The sequence below is a fragment of the Salmo salar genome, chromosome 13 (genome assembly GCF_965601325.2).
Source record: "Salmo salar chromosome 13, fSalSal1, whole genome shotgun sequence".
Lineage (NCBI taxonomy): Eukaryota > Metazoa > Chordata > Actinopteri > Salmoniformes > Salmonidae > Salmo > Salmo salar.
This window is the reverse complement of record NC_138303.1, coordinates 79090990-79112535: the sequence shown is the minus strand read 5'-3', so window position 1 is coordinate 79112535 and position 21546 is coordinate 79090990. Positions and strand designations below refer to the sequence as shown.

The following is a 21546-nucleotide window of genomic DNA, read 5'->3' as shown; positions in this document are numbered from 1 at the left end:
CAGTAGCGGTATGAGAACCAGCACATTCTTGAGCATGCAATTCAGCTTTCCTCAGTACAAAATCCTTGTCAACCCACTGTGCTGTCAGACTCGGCATGCTCATGGGGCTGACATCGCTGGTCAAAATGTCAGTCATGAAGCTAATAGCAGTGACGCCCATAGCAAGTACCGTAATTTCCGGACTATTAAGCGCACCTGAATATAAGCCGCACCCACTGAATTTAAAAATATATATATTTTGAACGTAAATAAGCCGCACATGTCTATAAGCCGCAGGTGCCTACCGGTACATTGAAACAAATGAACTTTACACAGGCTTTAAACCTGTTAGGGCTAGGGGGCAGTATTTGCACGGCCGGATAAAAAAACGTACCCGATTTAATCTGGTTACTACTCCTGCCCAGTAACTAGAATATGCATATAATTGTTTGATTTGGATAGAAAACACCCTAAAGTTTCTAAAACTGTTTGAATGGTGTCTGTGAGTATAACAGAACTCATATGGCAGTCAAAACCCTGAGACAAATCCTGACAGGAAACTGAAATCTGATGTGTGGATATCACTTCAAACATTTGCCATTGAAACACACAGGGGCTTGTGATTCATTTAGCACTTCCTATGGCTTCCACTAGATGTCCCCAGTCTTTACAAAGTGGTTTGAGCCTCCTACTATCAAAATTGACTGAAAGAGAGGATGTTTACCTTGGTCACAGGGGATGGACCATTACCATTGTGACGTCGGCGCCCATGGGTACTCTCCCTTTTCGAAACGTTTTGAAAGACAATGCAACCGTCCCAATGGAATATTATTGAAGCCCTGGTTGAAAAAGCCCCTAAAGATTTATGTTATACAACGTTTGACATGTTTGAACGAACTTAAATATATTTCTTTGCTCATTCCTGACGACAAGTCAGACGCACACGGTACATTTTCACTAGCCTTCAGAGCGCGCTAACACTATTGGGACATAAATTATTAACTTTTTTGAACAAAACTACATTTGTTATGGACCTGGGAATCCCTAGAAGTGCCTTCTGATAAAGATAATCAAAGGTAAGGGATTATTTACAATAGTATTTTTGATGGTTGATCGTTCCAAGATGGCTCCAACATTTATAGCCTAGACTTTTTTTCTGGGCATACCACGTCGTTTATTGCAAAGTGTGATTTCCCAGTAAAGTTATTTTTAAATCTGGCAAAGAGATGGCATTCAAGACATATTAATCTATAAGTCTTTGAATGACAATATTACATTTTAACAATGTTTTCGAATAGTAATTTTGTAAATTGTAGCGCTGATCATCGGAAGCATTTGAGGGAAAAGATTTTCTGAACGTCATGCGCCGATGTAAAATGCTGTTTTTATATATAAATATGAACTTTATCGAACAAAAAATGCATGTGTTGTGTAACATGATGTCCTAGGAGTGTCATCTGATGAAGGTTGTCAAAGGTTAGTGCTGCATTTAGCTGTGTTTTGGGTATTTGTGATGCATGCTAGTTGCTTTGAAAATGGCTGTGTGATTATTTCTGGCTGGGTACTCTGCTGACTTAATCTAATGTTTTGCTTTTGCTGTAAAGCCTTTTTGAAATCGGACAACGTGGTTCGATTCAGGAGAGGTGTATCTATAAAACGGTGTAAAATAGTCATATGTTTGAGAAATTGAAGTTATAGCATTTATGAGGTTTTGCATTTAGCGCGACGCGATTCCACTGGCTGTTGATTAGGGTGGGACGCAAGCCCAGACAGGTTAACGAAACACGGCTTGTAACAAAAATAAATAGGCTTTAACGAAACACGGCTTGTAACAAAAATAAATAGGCTTTAACGAAACACGGCTTGTAACAAAAATAAATAGGCTTTAACGAAACACGGCTTGTAACAAAAATAAATAGGCTTTAACGAAACACGGCTTGTAACAAAAAATAAAAAATTTGCAGTAAGCTTTAGTTGTCTTTTTGCACTGAGTCAATTCCTCACGCTGCTATTTCCAACGTCTTATCATCGACTCATTAAGACCAAGCTCCCGTGCAGCAGCTCTATTTCCTTTTCCAACAGCCAGATCAATCGCCTTCAACTTGAAAGCTGCATCATATGCATTTCTCCGTGTCTTTGCCATAATGAGGGTGACAAAATGACTACCGTAATCAGAATGATGGGAAGTTTGAGAGCGCTCGATTTAATCTAAACAGTAAACAAAAAAGTTGTTTGACCTTAACCCGTTCGGCAATTTCATTGGTCTAATGAAAGCTTCATGCCGCCCAAAAAACTGAGCACGTCACAGAATGTGTTTTTTTGGGGAAAAAAAATTTAAAGCGGGAAAAATCCATATATTAGCCGCGTCATTGTTTAAGCCGCAAGGTTCAAAGCCTGGGAAAAAAGTTGCGCCTTATAGTCCAGAATTTACGGTAGCTCATAGATGTACGTTTCAACAATACTGTTTAACTCCGGTAGGTAAACATCTGAAAAATAGCGCTGTCGTGTCTTTGGCTATGCCGGATTAAGTGATATGACATGCTAACCTATAAAATCCTTTCTCTGTAATTAATATTACCTGATTAAGCTAATCATGTAAATGTAATTAACTAGAAAGTCGGGGCACCACGGAAGAACGTTTATAGAGCCGTTATCTTCCGAATAAACTCTTAAAATACTTAGTCATATTTTACATCGATAGCAGTCAATATTAACCCTTATCTTATTTTCAGTCTCATAATGAAAGTTGTAAATTCTTGGCTATCTTCACGAACCCTGGCAAACAAGTTGAATCAGCAATACAAAATGGGTTTAATTATTTATTTACTAAATACCTAAACTAATCACACAGAATTACAAATACATCGAATACAAATGATGTCATACATGATGGCTGGTTACACAAAGGAAAGGGGGTTGGGCTTGAATGAAAGAGCGGGAAGACTTAGGAACAAAGAAACAGCAGCTATGCTATTGTAAATACATTATCTTATGCATTCTAAATTACCGCCCATTTGGAAAAGGAAAATGCAATAAATATTTACTCTGAGCTGCGCTTCGGTAGATTGGTCGTAGATGCTGGCCGGGTTGGCCAACAGATCTTCCTGTCCTCGGAAGAATGTCTCTGGTGGTAAATTGGATACGTGGTGGTATCTTTGTCTGTCTGTTAGACTGGATCCGTCGTCCGTCCTTTCATAGCCCCCGTCTACAGCGGCCGCTGCTAACTCAACGGCTAGGAAGTATCACTTCTGTAGTGAATAAGCTCAAAGTTCATACCATTCGCCACCAAAGCTCACGCCGAGGTTGGCTTAGTTCTGTACTTGACGTGTGTCCTTCTAACGTAGAGGCTGCAGACCTCACGTACTGGAACAATGGTTATCTTTTCGTCAAAGGCTTATATAGTGGAGAGGGGGAAGGATGTGTTTCATCGTTTATAACCCCTGTCTCTTCACAGGGGTGGGCCACTGATCAAGCAGGGCACTTTCCTTATGAAAACCCAATTCTCTCATTTGGAAGCTAAAATTACATTTATTCTCCTAACAAACAATTTCAATATCAAACATTTCAATTGCATAACAATTCCATGTTACTCTGATAACTAGAGGGTGTATACTTTCTCAGGTACAGTTTATGTCGTCCTGTCATCAGTCATAATGTCTCAGATGACAACCAAACTGACATCCATACTCATTACGTTCCCAAGCATATTTCCAACTGGTTTTATTACCAAAATATGGTTCCCTTTCCCCATTTGTTTGATGTTCCCAGACTCTCTATATTTAACACAGGCTATTCAAGTCCTTCAGTAGGGTCAGAAAGAGAGGGGAAGGGAGAAAGGTATTTATGGGGGGGTCATAAACCTTACCCACAGGCCAACGTCATGACAGCGCCTACTTGGTAGTGTGTACCGGGGCTCGAGGTGCTCGACCAGTCGGCGAAAACCAACATCATACACAACAGAGAACAGTTGATTTTCAAGGGCAATGAATTCCATTATCTTGCCGTTAATGGATTTCGCCCTTGAGTTGTCTCGCTGACATGTTCTTACTCTTTCTAATGACTGCTCGACTTGAACTTGTTTAGTTGTTGGATGTGTGCTCTTAGTATTTTTTTGCTTTTGTTCTGTGTAGCACTGTATTTTTTGTGGCGTCATTACGTCATCTACCTACGTTATATAGGCATGCACGTCAGCTTTGACATCGGTTTTGCCAACATCGGGTGTTGGCATTTGTTGGCATTTGCCAGCCGATGTTGGCATTTTTAGCTAATATCGTCCGATTCCGATATGCTCACCAATATACCGTGCATCCCTAGTAATATGTACATGTAGGTAGGAGTAAAGTGACTATGCATAGATAATAGTGAGGAACAGCAGCAAAAAAATAAATAATAATAATACAAAAAAAATAAAATCTGTGCCTTTATAATAACTTGACAGCCTATCCTTCACATGCAGATAGTGATTCTGAGTTTTCAGTTTGTTTAGGTTTGTCCTACCTGCCAGGTTGAAAGGACAGTCACAAGACTCATCGCCATCTGCCGAATGGCCTCATAAAACAGCCATTAAACGATGAGAAGAGAATGTCAAGATTCAAACTGAAGGGCATTATGTATTTTTGACACAGATGAAAAAATGCCAAGTCATTGTTACCAGATAGTTGCAGTAAGAAAGCCTTTATTATAAGTGTAAAACTAACAAGGACTCAATAATCCATGCTTTCTAGGAATGCAATAAAGTTATGGGCGGATCTAGAAAGTTGGCTGTCAGAAGTATTACAATGTAAATTTACATGCAATCCGTCTGTCTGCATATTTCCAGACATGGAATATGGGAGTGTAGTGAGATACCCAATGGGCTGGACAATTCTCTTTTCATCACTCAACTTGAAAAAACGTATACTGAAAATGTAGACATCAATCAATTCGCCATCATTAACACAATGGAAAAATCTATATTTTTTATTGAAATAGTATGGGCGACTGAGAAAAACAAATAGGCACAATTTAAGGCCATGTGGCAAACAATATTGCAGGCACCAGGGATGGGGGTGTGAATATGCGGGTCTGAGCAGATGAGATGTTGTTGTTTGTGTCCGTCTGTAATTTGTTGTTTGTATGTGTATGTTTGTATCTGGTGTGTACTGTATATGAACAAAAAATAAATATGCTAAAAGACGTTATTATATTGGTATCTCCATGTCGGAATGTTACCATGTTATGATTTTAAAAAGTATATATATTTCTCAGTTTGCCATGGTGGAGGTGATGGTGACCAGCCTAATGGATGAGTTTGGAGGGCCCCTGATGAAGTTTCTGAGACACAAGGAGATGCTGGTTCTGGCAGTCTGCAGCACTGCCTTTCTGCTGGGGATACCCCATGTCATGCAGGTACCCTGGAGTGAACGCCTAGGCCATATAGGTGTACACTCATCAGACAACTCCAGCACAGCAATAATCCAGGACAAGTATTGGACTAGACTAGTAATAAAGTGCACTTAGGGTAATATAATTATACTCTACCCAATTGTACACTGTTAGATGAAATCGTGCTATATATAGAACCAAAAAAGGATTATATTTTAATAATGTAGTGTGGTTAAGTCTTTATTAATCTCAGAAACTCAGAACTAAAATCGTATATAATTGCATCAGATGCTTGATTAGGTTCTAGGTGGAGATGTATGAGAAAAGGTACTAACAAGACTAGCTTAGTCTCCAACTTTTTAAATGCTAAATCTCAGCCAAAGCCCCCCCTCCTTCCAAAAACTTTCCACTTGAAATCATAGCTTGAAATCATTGCTTGAAAACCTTGCCCACACTTTAAGCACCACATTCACCCAATCCTGATACTTCTAAATAACCAGTGACAGAATGCCAAAGCACTGGAACTACTTTTACTCATTAGTAGTTGCATCCCAGATTATTTTAGCATATGTTACGTCACTGATGTAATGTTCTGTCCAAAGAGATTAGTTCTTTCTTACAGCTGCTATTAAATACTCTCTCTCTTTGACCAGGTGGGGATCTATGTATTCCAGCTGATGGACCACTACACGGCCATAGTGTCTCTCATGTTCCTGGCCTTCTTTGAGGTGCTGGCCATCTGCGGGCTTTATGGTGAGACCAGTGTGTGTCTAACATATGCATGTTAGTCATTACAGGAATGAAATTAATAAATTCATTCTGACAGGTGTTAGGAGGCTTTCGGCAAACTTAAAGGAGATGACAGGAAACAGGCCTAATATCTTCTTCAAAGTGTGCTGGATGTTTGTGGCTCCTCTTCTGATCACTGTGAGTCATCATCATTCACCCTAACAGAACTATAGTGTCTACAAATAAAACGCCATACAGTTGACATTGTCTAATGTCCAAAAAATTGACAAGGGCACATCTGGTTTTGAGAGTAGGTATACTTTGAATGCAATTGATAAAGGTATTTGATTCATCCCTCTCTCTCCTCTGGTGCAACAGATTATCCTGGTGTTCACAATCATCCAGTTTAAACCAGCTCGCTATGAGGACTACGTGTATCCCCCGTGGGCTCAGGGGATTGGTTGGGTCATCGCTATGGCGTCCATAATCTGGATCCCACTCGGGGCTCTTCACACACTGTGGGTTCTGCCAGGCACCTTCACTGAGGTACTGTATTACTATACATCAATCTCTCTCTCTCTACCTATAGCATTATTTTGACCTTAGTACAACATCTAGCAACCTTGTCAAGAGGTTCTGGATAGGGTGGGGCGGTATCCAGATTTTCATATTGTCATACTGTCCTTCTCTCATCCCGGGACTTACGGTATTACCAGCTTAGTACACTTGGGGGCACCAAAAAATGCAAAAAAGGCCATTGGGCATCTATTACCAGAATGCAGAATTAGCACAATAATTGCGAATTTCCATGGAAGCTGCTAGCTAAATATGCTAACGAACACAAACGAAAATAAACTAATTGCAAAGACAGGCAATCCAGCTCATAAAATTATACATATATAGGTAGGCGCTACCGAATGTCATTTTTGGTGAGTTTGGATATTTGCACAATGTCTCTCATTCACATTCGCTTGTAAATGAACAAAGTTTTGAGGAATGCTTGTCTGAAGGAAGAAAAGTACTGGTTCTGGAGAAGCATGTGTACACGCGGTGTCTGGAGTCTGGAGTCGCTAGGGCAATGGGCCTGCCTGCTCTACTCGGAGAATGGGCCGACAACGGAGAGGAGAAAAAAACGCAAGGAAATCAAGATAGCAGTGGAAGCTGTACAGATTTCTCAAACATGGCAGAAAGCTAACACTATATGATGACCCGTCTCCTTATTAATTCAGCCACTTACTTGAATAACTAGCAAGTTAAACTTAGGGGAGGCGTTAATGCAGAATTCTGTGTTTTTTATGCAGAAAAAAAGATAAAACACATAAGAAATATCTTGCTGTGTTTTGTAAACCCATGATCTAAAATGCTTTATTGTAATTTCTGCTTGGCATCAGACTAATTTTGTGCTTTAGTTGCTCTTCTCCACTTGGATGAGAATTCACCAATGCATTCTATCAGCAGACAGCGCTCTGAGTGATGTGTAGTGTGGTGGTTAATTTTTTTACTATCAAATGAGGAGACAAACTTATCATACAAGTCAGCGTTATACTTAAACTAAATCTTTATTCACTTATTAATAAGGGCGCAGGTCAATACAACACACACATATAAAGTGAATTGATTGAGTGCTCTACGATAATAATGGCTGGTCAATGAATCACCCTCAGATGATTCTTTGATAGCCCTGAGACAAAGATACACCCCCTTCAGTCTACATGACAAACACCCCCTTCAGTCTACATTGCAAACACCAGATGTATGGAATGGGTCACAAGGTTAAGATTTGTATGAAAGTTACTTATAATACACAGCAGACAGTATCTGCTGTAAAAACTGTTCTCATTTTGTAGAAACCAGGGTCTGGTCCCAAGCCATCTCTCCCTGGTACCTTATAGAACATAAACATTAACTCATGCTCTGGTATCACCCAAAGACATAATAAATCTCCTGTCATTGTTCAATCTCCCAGAGGCCCACTTTCAGTTCACACAGTCACAATAGAGTTAAAAGAACCCTCTATTCTGTTGCATAAAACAACCATTTGATGCAATTACAGTATTATAACATAATCTTGCAATTTTGCTCTCACAGTAGCTACATTTCTCCAGCAAGTGTGGCCTGGAGAAATGTGTGGCCTGGAGAATTCTCTGGTAAAATGCAAGATTAACAACAGGAAATGTAGCTGGCTACATTCTTTCTATGATTAACATTAGAAATATGATGGCCATCCATCGTTTTTGCTAAATAATACCAGCTTTTTCATTGTAAGCTCATTTACTTGTGTGGCTGCCTGCCAAATAGCGTTGCACTTCTGTTGTCATCTGATGAAAGTGAAGCTATTTTCTGCCGAATGTGTTGCACAAATTAATTTTTGGTGAAGGAAACTGAAGTTGCATGCCCCTGATCACTCTATTGAAGCTAAAAAACACTGACTTCCGATATAAAACGCGAACCCTGTCAATACACAGCTGGACTCAACTGCTCTGGGGAACTATGGTAAGCTTCATAATGTGACAGGTGAAACAAAGAAAGCAATCTGCTTTATCTCCTAACATATTGCACAAGTTCACTGCAGGTATTCACTTAAAAATTAGCTACAAATATTAACATTTATCGAAACACTTCAAATAAATAGTTTCAATGGTATTGATGGTATTGAAAAACCATCCCTGTAGCTCAGTTGGTAGAGCATGGTGTTTGCAACGCCAGGGTTGTGGGTTCGATTCCCACGGGGGGCCAGCACAGAAATAAAATGTATGAAATTGTATGAAATGTATGCATTCACTACTGTAAGTCGCTCTGGATAAGAGCTTCTGCTAAATGACTAAAATGTAAAAATGTAAATGTAATTTCCAAATGCCCCAGTATATGGTATATATGGTCTACTGCCCAAGCCTAGTTCTGGTGTAATGGCTAAGCAAAGTTGTTGGACAGAATTAGCCCAAATCCATATGTTGTTAAAGACTTCTAATAATGTCTTGTCTTCCTCCCCCCAGAGATTAGTAAAGTCAATCACCCCCTATGCACTGGAGAATGAGAGGGGAGGAGACACATACCCAAACATAGCAGTCATCAGCTCCTTAGGTAGAGAAACAGAGAAGCCTCACATTCAGACAAACCTCTGATACTGACTCTCCCTATTGATGGCCTCTGTACCAGCCTGGGATTCTGGGACTATGCTAGGCTTGGAGAGCCAGGAGAGGGTTTACTAAGGATGTCAATCCTGATTCACAGTGGCACTGGGAACCACACTGTCTGTAGATGACGTGACAAAAACCGTCTAACAACATTCCTATTGGTGTTGTTTGGGACTTCTGCTCATGGGGAAGTGGGTTGTTCTCCTTCATGGAGTGAATGACAGATATTTTTAAAACACTGTTATAGTCAATTATGTAATAACAAATAGAAGAAATGGACCTGGACCCAAAAGCTTACCCATCTCTGCTTTGAAAGATCGGAATTGGTCATGAGTGGGTACTGGTACATGATAACCTGTCCATATGTTGCACTGTCTGAACTTTGGTATTATGTTTTTTTTTTATATGTAGCCATGGATAACCAAAGTACAAAGGTCTGAGAACTGTTAGTTATAGATGTTGTTGTTCTGCCCTTCAAGCATGTTAACTTTCACTTGAGCACCACCTTGTGGTTAACACAGCTGAAGAGGTATTACATGTATTTCTAGAGTACCACAGTTAGAGTCATAATACCCATAAAACCTAGCAGTCAAACAAGGAAATGGTTAAAATTGTTTTTCCACTGTTAATTTTTACAATAGCGGATTTTAGAAACACTTAAAATAAGGGCTGTGTTTTCATGTAGGCTTACCCTGACGTGACTTTTTGATAACTGTGTAAATCTCACTGGGACAAGGTGACTTTTATCAATATATTCGCATGTATTACCCCCCCAAAATGAAATGCCTTTTTAGCTGCTAATGTGGCTATCATAAAGAACTAGAAATGCCATAATGATCTGGATGGGACTCTCGATTAACTGTCTGTTAGCTAAATTTGGTCATTAATAAATTGGCTAAATGTCTTTAAATTGACAAGTTTTACATTGACACAACGTGCAGGAGCTTGCAGGGAGTGCATGTCTCGAATCAGAGTAATAGAGACTAATATATTGATAAAATTCACCTTGTCCGAGAGAGGTTTACATGGTTATCAAAACGTCACGTCAGAGTAATCCTACACAAAACACAGCCCTTATTTTAAGTGTTTCAAAAATTCCCTGTGGGAAAAATGAATGGTGGTAAAATTATTGGAACCATTTCTGGTTTACCGCTAGATTTTATGGGTATTATGACACCACCACCGTGGGGCTATATATTAGTAAAACATGTACAGTATGATGCAGTAGCTATGGATCAGCACAGCAGTTAATAAAATAATCTAACAAATGCAGCATTTGGAACATGTTGTTGAAATATTCCTCATGTAATATGTTGTTTATACAATAAAATGCCACAATATGTTTGATTTGGCTGCTGTGGGTCAGGGCGCAAGGAGACCCACAGCTCCGCTAAAACCATTGACAACTACATGCTGTTTAAGGGATTGTTACATAAATGTTACGACTATTTGGTTTTAATAGTCAGAACTACAAACACCGCATTATTCCATGCAAAACAATTGTGCACATTTACCTCTATCATCAGAGTTATACAGCAAGTAACTGCATGCTTTTCATGATCCGTAAACATCAATGATCATGTAATTTCAGATACATGAAGGTGCCTATCGATTTGACATGTAGCTAGCTAAGCAAACAACATCATTAGCTTGCATCATCAGAGTTTAGGCTTTTGGAAAGAGCTTGAAAATCGGCAAGTCCACGTCCTGGTAAATTGTGTCGGACTACTGTCATCACCACTATAGATGGCAAGTAAATCAACCAACATTTGGATATAGTCATCTAGTTTATCCCTTGAAAGTTTGCTTGTTATCTAGCCATATTGACGTGATCTGTTATTAGCTAGCTAGCCAATTTTACGTGGTCAATCAATGTAGCCTATATCATGTCTGTCAGTAGTAATCATAAATAAAAGGATCGGACCCTGTTTTCAATTTTCCCCTAAAATGACATACCCAAATCCAACTGCATGTAGCTCAGGACCAGAAGCAAGGATATGCCTATTATTGATACCATTTGAAAGGAAATACTTTGAAGTTTGTGGAAATGTGAAATTAATGTCTAGAATAATACATTAGATCTTGTAAAAGTTAATACAAACAAAAAACATGCATTTTCATTTTTTTTTTAAATCATCATCTTTGAAATGCAAGAGAAAAGCCATATCATATAGGCATTTAGGCACAATTTAGACTTTGGCCACCAGATGGCAGCAGTGCGTGTGCAAAGTTTAAGATTGATACAGTGAAGCATTGCAATACTGTACAATATTTTGTATCAAGTCTGCCAAAATGTGCCTAATTGGTCAATTGATATATTTAAGTACATAACTATAGAGAACATACAAAAATATGCTAATACAAAATGTAAGTTTACACACTCCCAGGAATGTCATACATGATGGATAATTAGCTTCCCTACAGAAAAACACTAAGTTCACACATCTAGATGGCCGGGCGGGGTTGGTGTGGGGCCAGAGACAGCAGGAGTTCAAACTGTAGAACTCAGTTCCTACATTTGAATATAAAAATTTATTTTATCAAACAAACTATGCTACATTTTATCTTTGGGACCCTCAAGATGACAAATCAGAGCAAGATTACTGAATGTAAGTACATTATTTACCTTCAGAGGTGAATGTATCAAACCACTTGACGTGAGTTTTTTGTTGTTGTGCACTCTCGTCAAACAATAGCATGGCTATTTTCACTGTAATAGCTACTGTAAATTGGTCAGTGCAGTTCGATTAACAAGAATTTAAGCTTTCTGCCCATATAAGACATGTCTATGTCCTGGAAAGTTTGCTGTAACTTACGTAATTCTAGTCACATTAGCGCACGTTAGCAACAACCATCCCGGTACACTCTTAAAAACGCTGTTGAAAATGGGATGATGTTATTTTTTTATTTAACTAGGCAAGTCAGTTAAGAATAAATTCTTATTTACAATGACGGCCTAGGAACAGTGGGATAACTGCCTTGTTCAGGGGCAGAACGACAGATTTTTACCTTGTCAGCTCAGGGATTTGAACTAGCTGGCCCAACGCTCTAACCACTAGGCTACCTGTCGCACAATGTTATTGTGACGTTTTATTGAAATCGACCAATAGGATATATATTATGTAATATATCCATTGCAATCTGACAAATGGTCACTTTCCGTGACTCAAATTATTGGAAAAGTCATGAGTATTTTACATAACATTTTAAACAAAACATTTATGTTTGAAAGGAAATGATGTCTGATTAAAATAGGTATAATACTTATTAAAATAAGTATTATAAGAATAATCAGTAAATATTGTCATTGTAGGCAAGATATAATCATACTGTACAACTCTGTAATGTTATGTAAGGCAAAATAAAAAGCCAACTGACTCAAGAGCCAAAGGGTGTGCCAAGTTTTTGTGATCATCAGTTTTGTTTACAAACCTGTCTGAGATTATGCCATCTAGTTTATATTTGTTCAATTAACAGAATAACTAACACTGTAGTTATTTAGATTGACAGTAAATTGCTATCAAAAGTTGAAAAGATTTAACATGATCAAAACAAATAATGGTGCACAAAAGGAGCCACCTTTGACAATTCCTAAATCATTTTTATTGATAAACATCTACTATATCATACAAGTACACACTTGGGGAGAGTATACTCAAGTTAGTTACTTCCTCTAGACAAGATGACAGTGTTTTCTTTATACTCCTCCAAATGGATCCAAAGTGCAAAACAATTTAAATCATATGGGAGTGGGGAAATGCACTTGGTCCAAAGTGATGGGGTTGCATAATCGTGCTTGAATGTCCCTTATACACATTTTCTGATTAGTGATGGTTGACATGGGTTTTGAAAAACATACGAGCAGACTTAATACCAGGATAACCAAATCTGCTTGTTATTAAAAACATAAGACCGTAGAAATGGATTGAGCATCTATTGTTAGGGAGTACAGTATATCAGCCACATCTACCAATAATCAAAGTTAAAATACCTATACAAAAAATAGATATAATTATCATTCTTTATTGAACAGCACTGTTGTCTTCCATCATTTTAAACAGATATGTATTATGACTTACAAAAACAAAAAAAACATTCATATGCAATTGATGGCATACTCTTCCCTCTGTCAGGATGGTCAGGTAGAATATATGACCACAGGAGCAACAACCCTCCTCTCCTAAGTTTGCAGTGGCTTCAGAGCAATACACCAAAGACCATGTTGCAGCACTCATAGTAATTCAGTAGTGGTTAAGAGTACCTGCCCACCCTCTCCTCCTCTCCTCACCAGACACCCCCCTCCCCCCCACCCACCACACACAGCCACCTACACGCCTCCTCAAACAGATACCGTCACTCCAAATCCAGTTGAATACTAGTTTGTTTTCGTCCTTGCCCGGCAGGGGTCGCTAAGGAGTCGTCACCATGGCTCTATCTGCTCCTTCAGCTGATTCCTTCCTGCTCGGTTGCTATGACACCTGTTCCACCGGCCTCATCTGCACATCTCCGATCTAGAGGCCGACAAGCAGGGTTACATACACAAACAAACTCAACAAACTGCATGAATGTCCTCTATAAAAGAGGTGTTTCAGACTATGTAGGTCAGGACCATTGACAATGTACACTGTGTGCACAAAACATTAGGCACACCTTCCTAATATTGAGTTGCACCCCTTTTGCCCTCAGAACAGCCTGAATTTGTCGGGGCATGAACTCTACAAGGTGTCGAAAGCTTTCCACAGGGATGCTGGCCCATGTTGACGTCAATGCTTCCCACAGTTGTGTCAAGTTGGCGGGATGTCCTTTCGGTGGTGGACCATTCTTGATACAGGAAACGGTTTAGCGTGAAACCCAGCATAGTTGCAAATCTTGACACACTCAAACCTGTGCTCCTGGCACCAATCCTTGTCTTGCCCATTCACCCTCTGAATGGCACACACACACACAATCCATGTCTCAATTGTCTCAAGGCTTAAAAATCACTCTTTAACCTGTCTCCTCCCCTTCATCTACACTGATTGAAGTGGATTTAACAAGTGACATCAATAAGGGATCATAGCTTTCACCTGGATTCACCTGGTCAGTCTGTCATGGAAAGAGCCAAATGTTTTGTACACTCTGTGTATAGTACCATTGGTCTATCTAAGAGGAGTTAGTCTTGACTTGAGAAAGAGGCAGGATATAAGTAAGCCAAGTATTGACAGAAGCGACAGACAGAGCACTACATTACCTGGACATGAGGCGGGGTGCCCAGAACGTATGTGACTGCACTGGCTATGTCTTGTGCTTTCAAACACTGCATAGGAAAAAAATGCTAATTAGTTAATAATTTCTTAATGTATTTGTATTGAGAGAAGAGGTAGGCCCATCCACCCACCCACACTCTCCTAGTCTAGCTGCCTTACCTTTATACTCTCATACACAGCAGCTGCTTTCTCTGGATCACTGTTGTGGTGCCGGAAGGCAAACTCAGTCTCCACTATTCCAGGGGATATACACTATGGAAGAGGAAGGCACAAACCATGCTCGTTATTGATGTTTATGTACATATACACAGACAGACACTCGTATGCACGCACGGGTGAACACACACCACAAGCGTGCATACGTACGTACACACCCACAAAACAATCAACTTTCTATCTAATAATTGTATAAGACAGTTGTCAGATTCATATGAAAAAGAAAGAATAATAATGCTGCTATTCTCACCGTGGCTCTGATGTGAGTCTTTGCTTCCCGCAGCTCTTGCCGTAGCCCCTCGGTTAGAGCAGTAACAGCAAATTTAGTGGCACAGTAGAAGTGTTCATCTGCACTAGGTACCACTCTATGTCCCCCCATACTATAGCAGTAAGCGAGGGAGGGAGAAAAGGAGAGAAAGTGAGAATGGCATGTATGTGATACATCCTCCATCCTGTATCCCTCACACTTCTCTTCGGTCTAAAACCAAGAGTAAAATTGTAGGCCCTCTTTACTGTATCTCCTGAGAGAGTCTTAAATCATATAAAATGTCAGTAATAACAGACATTTAACAGGCTGAAAAGAAGCTGTAGTCTACCTGTTAATATTGATGATGTGGCCATCGTCCACATTCCGCTCTTTCATTGACTGGTAGGCCTCGCGGGTACAAATGGACAGGGCCAGGACATTCACCTATAGGAGAGGTTCTGTCAAAAACTTGCACTTGTATCTGCCTTCACAAACAAAAATATATTCTGTCTAGGTGTATAAGACTGTAGTTATTGTCCTCCACAGTGTCAATGCCAATGCCCCTTGTGAAATTACACCTCATATCCAAGATGGCGGCGCAGTAGGACGTGTATATCTGTCTTTGTCTTATCCCTTGTAAATAGCCAGTCTTTTTTCGTATATATCTTATTCTCACTTCTATCTATGAACTAAATATACTTTCCTACAACCCGCCTCACCAAATGTGGTACGGATCTGCTATTTTTATTCCTTATAACTGGAAGTTCCATCAGGAGCTAGCCAGCTAACTAGCTACTAGTCTTTGTTAGCCACGGCTAGCTGTCCTTGCCTTTTTCCCCCCGGAATCAGCCAGCCTTAGCTCGGACAATCACCTGCCAGTCTGCACAGCGCAATATCAACCCAGAGCATATCGTTCTGCTTCTCTCTACCATATCACTGGATTCCTGCCGCTCTTGATCATTACACTGGATCATTACTCCTAGCTAGCTGCTAGTGGCTACTGTTAGCTAATGCCTCTGTACCGAAGCAAGCACCAGCTAGCCTCGAGCTAGGCCCATATACCAACTAATTCTATGGCTACAGTTACCTCCTTTTGCCAATTGGCCTGGACCCTATATTGTCGACACGGAGCCCCGCCGATCCATCACGACTGGACTGCCGACGTGATCGCCCGATGTGGTCTCAACAGGCTATTCTGTTACGATATTGCCGCAGAACCATCTTCTAGCCCCGGCCCGTTAGCTTTTTCTAAATGCTGTGTCCCCTTCTTGCTCAGCGTAGTAGTGAATACCGTACAGCACCCCGACTCACCTATTGCTACTCTTTTGACCCTATGATCACTCGGCTACACTACTGATGCCCCCTGGACTGTTTCAATAACACGGCACCTCATTTTGTTTACATGTCGGCTCCAGCCTCGAACTCAGGTTCTGTATGTATCTAACTGACCCGCTCTGCCCTTTCTTCGCCATTTACCCGTTGTTGTCTTAGCTCTCACGATCCACACCTGTGATTGCTTTATGCCTCACTCTAATGTCAATATGCCTTGTCTATTGCTGTCTTGGCTTGTTTTTATTGCTTTATTTCACTGTAGAGCCCTCAGTCCCGCTCAAAATACCTTCGATAGCTCCTTCGTCCCATCTCACACACATGCGGAGACCTCACCTATGTTTATTGATGCCTCCAGAGACGAAACCTCTCTCATCATCATGCAACGCATAGGTTTATCTCCACTGAACTCACATCCTACCATACCCTTGTTTGTACATTATGCCTTGAATCTATTCTACCACACCCAGAAATCTGCTCCTTTTATTCTCTGTCCCCAACGCACTAGACGACCAGTTCTTATAGCCTTAAGCCATACCCTTATTCTACCCCTCCTCTGTTCTTCTGGTGATGTAGACGTTAACCCAGGCCCTTTAGCCCCCAGTTCTACTCCTATTCCCAAGGCGCTATCATTTGTTGACTACCGTAACCGTAAAAGCCTTGGTTTCATGCATGTTAACATTAGAAGCCTTCTCCCTAAGTTTTTCCCCCCCACTGCTTTAGCACACTCCGCCAACCCTGATGTCCTAGCCGTGTCTGAATCCTGGCTTAGGAAGGCCACCAAAAATTCTGAAATTTCCATCCAACTATAACATTTTGCGCCAAGAGAGGGGGGTGGAGTTGCAATCTACTGCAGAGACAGCCTGCAGAGTTCTGTCATGCTATCCAGGTCTGTGCCAAACAGTTCGAGCTTCTACTTTTAAAAATCCAGTGTTCATTTGCTAAATTGTAATTACTCTGCTACTATGGCCTATTTATTGCCTTACCTCCTCACGCCATTTGCACACACTGTATATAGAGACTTTCCTTTTTCTATTGTGTTATTGACTGTACGCTTGTTTATTCCATGTGTAACTCTGTGTTGTTGTTTGTGTCGCACTACTTTGCTTTATGTTGGCTGGGTCGCAGTTGTAAATGAGAACTTGTTCTCAACTAGCCTACCTGGTTAAATAAAGGTGAAATAAAATTAAAATAAATAAAATACTTTTAAAAATCCACCTTTCCAGAAATAAGTCTCTCACTGTTGCCACTTGTTACAGACCCCCCTCAGTCCCCAGCTGCGCCCAGGACACCATATGTGAATTAAATGCCCCCCTTTTATCTTCAGAGATTGTACTGTTAGGTGACCTAAACTGGGATATGTGTGGTCCCGTGCGACTCAGTTGGTCGAGCATGGTGTTTGCAACGCCAGGGTTGTGGGTTCGATTCCCACGGGGGACCAGTACGGGGAAAAAATGTATGAAATGTATGCATTCACTACTGTAAGTCGCTCTGGATAAGAGCGTCTGCTAAATGACTAAAATGTAAATGTAAATGATATGCTTAACACCCCGGCCGTCCTACAATCTAAGATAGATGTCCTCAATCTCACCCAAATTATCATGGAACCTACCAGGTACAACCCCAAATCCGTAAGCACGGGCAGCCATATAGATATCATCCTGAAAAACCTGCCCGCTAAATACACTTCTGCTGTCTTCAAACAGGATCTTAGCGATCACTGCCTCATTGCCTGCGTCCGTAATGGGTCCGTGGTCAAACAACCACCCCTCATCACAGTCAAACGCTCCCTAAAACACTTCAGCGAGCAGGCCTTTCTAAATGACCTGGCCCAGGTATCCTGGAAAGATATTGACCTCATTCCGTCATTAGAGGATGCCTAGTTATTCTTTAAAAGTGCTTTCCTCACCATCTTAAATAAGCATGCCCCATTCAAAAAATGTAGATCCAGGAACAGATATAGCCCTTGGTTCACTCCAGACCTGACTGCACTTGACCAGCACAAAAACATCCTGTGGCGTACTGCATTAGCATCGAATAGCCCCCATGATATGCAACTTTTCAGGGAGGTTAGGAACCAATATACACAGGCAGTTAGCCTTTGCTTTCCTATCTTTTTCAAACAGAAATTTGCATCCTGTAGCACAGACTCCAAAAAGTTCTGGGACACTGTAAAGTCCATGGAGAATAAAAGCACCTCATCCCAGCTGCCCACTGCACTGAGGCTAGGAAACACTGTCACCACCGATAAATCTACGAAAATCGAAAATTTAAATAAGCATTTTTCTACGGCTGTCCATGCTTTCCACCTGGCTACCCCTACCCCGGTCAACAGCTCTGCACCCACAACAGCAACTTGCCCAAGCCTCCCCCATTTCTCCTTCACCCAAATCCAGATAGCGGATGTTCTGAAAGAGCTGCAAATTCTGGACCCCAACAAATCAGCTGGGCTAGACAATCTGGACCCTCTCTTTCTAAAATTATCCGCCGCAATTGTTGCAACCCCTATTACTAGCCTGTTCAACCTCTCTTTCATATTGTCTGCGATCCCCAAAGATTGGAAAGCTGCCGCTCTCATCCCCCTCTTCAAAGGGGAAGACACTCTAGACCCAAACTAAGGGTCTTCGAAAGCCAAGTTAACAAACAGATCACCGACCATTTCAAATCCCACCGTACCTTCTCCGCTATGCAATCTGGTTTCCGAGCTGGTCACGGGTTCACCTCAGCCATGTGCAAGGTCCTAAACAATATCATAACCGCCATCGACAAAAGACAATACTGTGCAGCCGTATTCATCGACCTGGCCAAGGCTTTCGACTCTGTCAATCACCACATTTTTATCGGCAGACTCGACAGCCTTGGTTCCTCAAATGACTGGCTCGCCTGGTCCACCAACTACTTCTCAGACAGAGTTCAGTGTGTCAAATCGGAGAGCCTGTTGTCCGGACCTCTGGCAGTCTCTATTTGGGTGCCACAGGGTTCAATTCTCAGGCCGACTCTTCTCTGTATACATCAATGATGTTGCTCTTGCGGCTGGTGATTCCCTGATCCACCTCTACGCAGACAACACCATTATGTATACTTCTGGCCCTTCTTTGGACACTGTGTTAACTAACCTCCAGACGAGCTTCAATGCCATACAACTCTCGTTCCGTGGCCTCCAACTGCTCTTCAATGCAAGTAAAAGTAAATGCATGCTCTTCAACCGATCGCTGCCCGCACCTGCCCGCCCGCCTAGCATCACTACTCTGGACGGTTCTGACTTAGAATATGTGGACAACTACAAATACCTAGGTGTCTGGTTAGACTGTAAACTCTCCTTCCAGACTCATATTAAGCATCTCCAATACAAAATTAAAACTAGAATTGGCTTCCTATTTCGCAACAAAGAATCCTTCACTCATGCGATGTCATTTACAAAATAGCCTCCAACACTCTGCTCAGCAAATTGGATGCAGTCTATCACAGTGCCATCCATTTTGTCACCAAAGCCCCATATACAACCCACCACTGCGACCTGTATGCTCTCGTTGGCTGGCCCTCGCTTCATATTCGTCGCCAAACCCACTGGATCCTGGTCATCTTTAAGTCTTTGCTAGGTAAAGCACCGCCTTATCTCAGCTCACTGGTCACCATAGCAGCACCCACCCGTAGCACGTGCACCAGCAGGTATATTTCACTGGTCACCCCCAAAGCCAATTCCTCATTTGGCCGCCTTTCCTTCCAGTTCTCTGCTGCCAATGACTGGATCAAATTGCAAACATCACTGATGCTGGAGACTCATATCTCCCTCACTAACTTTAAGCATCAGCTATCAGAGCAGCTTACAGATCATTGCACCTGTACATAGCCCATCTGTAAATAGCTCATCCAACTACCTCATCCCCATATTGTTATTTAAAAAAAAAGAATTATCCTTTACACCCCAGTATCTCTACTTGCACATTCATCTTCTGCACATCTATCACTCCAATGTTTATTTGCTAAATTGTAATTATTTCGCCATTATGACCCATTTATTGCTTTACCTCCCTAATCTTACTTCATTTGCACACACTGTATATAGACTTTTCTATTGACTGTGGATTTGTTTATTCAATGTTTAACTCTGTGTTGTTGTTTGTGCCGCACTGCTTTGCTTTATCTTGGCCAGGTCGCAGTTGTAAATGAGAACATGTTCTCAACTGGCCTACCTGGTTAAATAAAGGTAATAAAAAAAAAAAAATGACAACAGACCAAAAATGGCCTCAGATAACATACTGTTTGGTTACTGGCTGGTCACACAGGTAGAGATGGTGTCATTATTTGTCACTGTGTCAAATTGTGTCATCTGAACCTGACCGGTCTCCTCCATCATGTGACTTTGAGACTGACGCCAACGGCGTAACTAAGGAAATAGTGGGGGGGGGGGTGGCACGGCAAAACAAGGACAGCACACAGATTACACTGTCTAAAAATATACACAGCATACACATTCATCTTGGCCGCCATGCCAACAGATGGGACAGGCGTTAGAAATGCTCAGCTCCTCTGTAGGGATGGGACTACTTTTTGAGTGGCTTGAATGGAATGGTCTTGAGTTTGATGAATTAGTGTAAAGAAAAGCCCCAGCATAATAGATGGAGGGAAATTATGCCTGGCTTTTTCTACAAGTGGGCCTCTGTGTAGTAGCTCCATGCCAGGAAATGGGACGACTCCTTGTGAGTGGGAGTGTGTGTGTTGGCACTGCATCTAACAGGCCTATCATGTTTAAGTACCCACACACTGGAAGTTTGTGTGGTTGTGGATTCGTTAAACCCTTTGTACTACGCATCACACCACCGACGCACAACACTGTATTAATTCGCCACGGCAGCATCCTTCCCTCTGCTTATATATATCTCCCCTCTGTAAATTGCATATTCCCACTGTAATCAGATTATACTATAGTTTTATGTTTACCGTTCCAATATTGTATATTCTGTACGATGTCTATGTGAACTTGTCTGTATTCAGTTTGTACAGTGTCTATATCGCTGGCAGAACCTTCTCACTAGGGCAAATTCCGAAAGTATTCAGACCCCCTCATTTTCACGTTACAGCCTTATTCTACTTTTTTTTAAAAAAAATTTATTTTTTTTTTAATCAATTTACACACAACACTCCATAATGACAAAGCAAAAACAAGTTTCTAGAAATATTTGCTAATGTATACAAAAAATAAATAAATGAAATATGACATTTACAGTGCCTTGAACTTTTCGACCTTTTGCCACATTTCAGGCTTCAAACATAAAGATATAAAACTGTAATTTTTTGTGAA

At 41.0% G+C, this 21546-nt stretch overlaps 2 protein-coding genes across 3 annotated transcripts in view; one reads left to right on the top strand and one right to left on the bottom strand.

Moving 5' to 3' along the window:
* Positions 1-21546, top strand: part of si:ch211-283g2.1 (sodium- and chloride-dependent GABA transporter ine) — a 38572-nt gene that overhangs the window by 16299 nt on the left and 727 nt on the right. Inside the window, exons 9-13 of one of the 2 annotated variants that reach the window (XM_014137960.3) lie at positions 5227-5367; positions 5997-6096; positions 6170-6270; positions 6451-6618; positions 9066-12590. In XM_014137960.3, coding sequence (XP_013993435.1) covers positions 5227-5367; positions 5997-6096; positions 6170-6270; positions 6451-6618; positions 9066-9194 — 639 coding nt within the window. In that variant the 3' untranslated portion in view covers positions 9195-12590. Of the gene's footprint in view, positions 1-5226; positions 5368-5996; positions 6097-6169; positions 6271-6450; positions 6619-9065; positions 12591-21546 lie in introns of those variants that run through there. The other variant, XM_082960349.1, reaches the window with a different exon arrangement.
* Positions 12787-21546, bottom strand: part of LOC106567994 (dehydrogenase/reductase SDR family member 11) — a 55232-nt gene continuing 46472 nt past the window's right edge. Inside the window, exons 3-7 of the mRNA XM_014137961.3 lie at positions 15265-15359; positions 14919-15048; positions 14612-14704; positions 14437-14502; positions 12787-13717 (exon numbers count right to left, since the gene is read on the bottom strand). Of these exons, the coding sequence (XP_013993436.1) occupies positions 13676-13717; positions 14437-14502; positions 14612-14704; positions 14919-15048; positions 15265-15359 (426 nt within the window). The 3' untranslated portion in view covers positions 12787-13675. The remainder of the gene's footprint in view (positions 13718-14436; positions 14503-14611; positions 14705-14918; positions 15049-15264; positions 15360-21546) is intronic.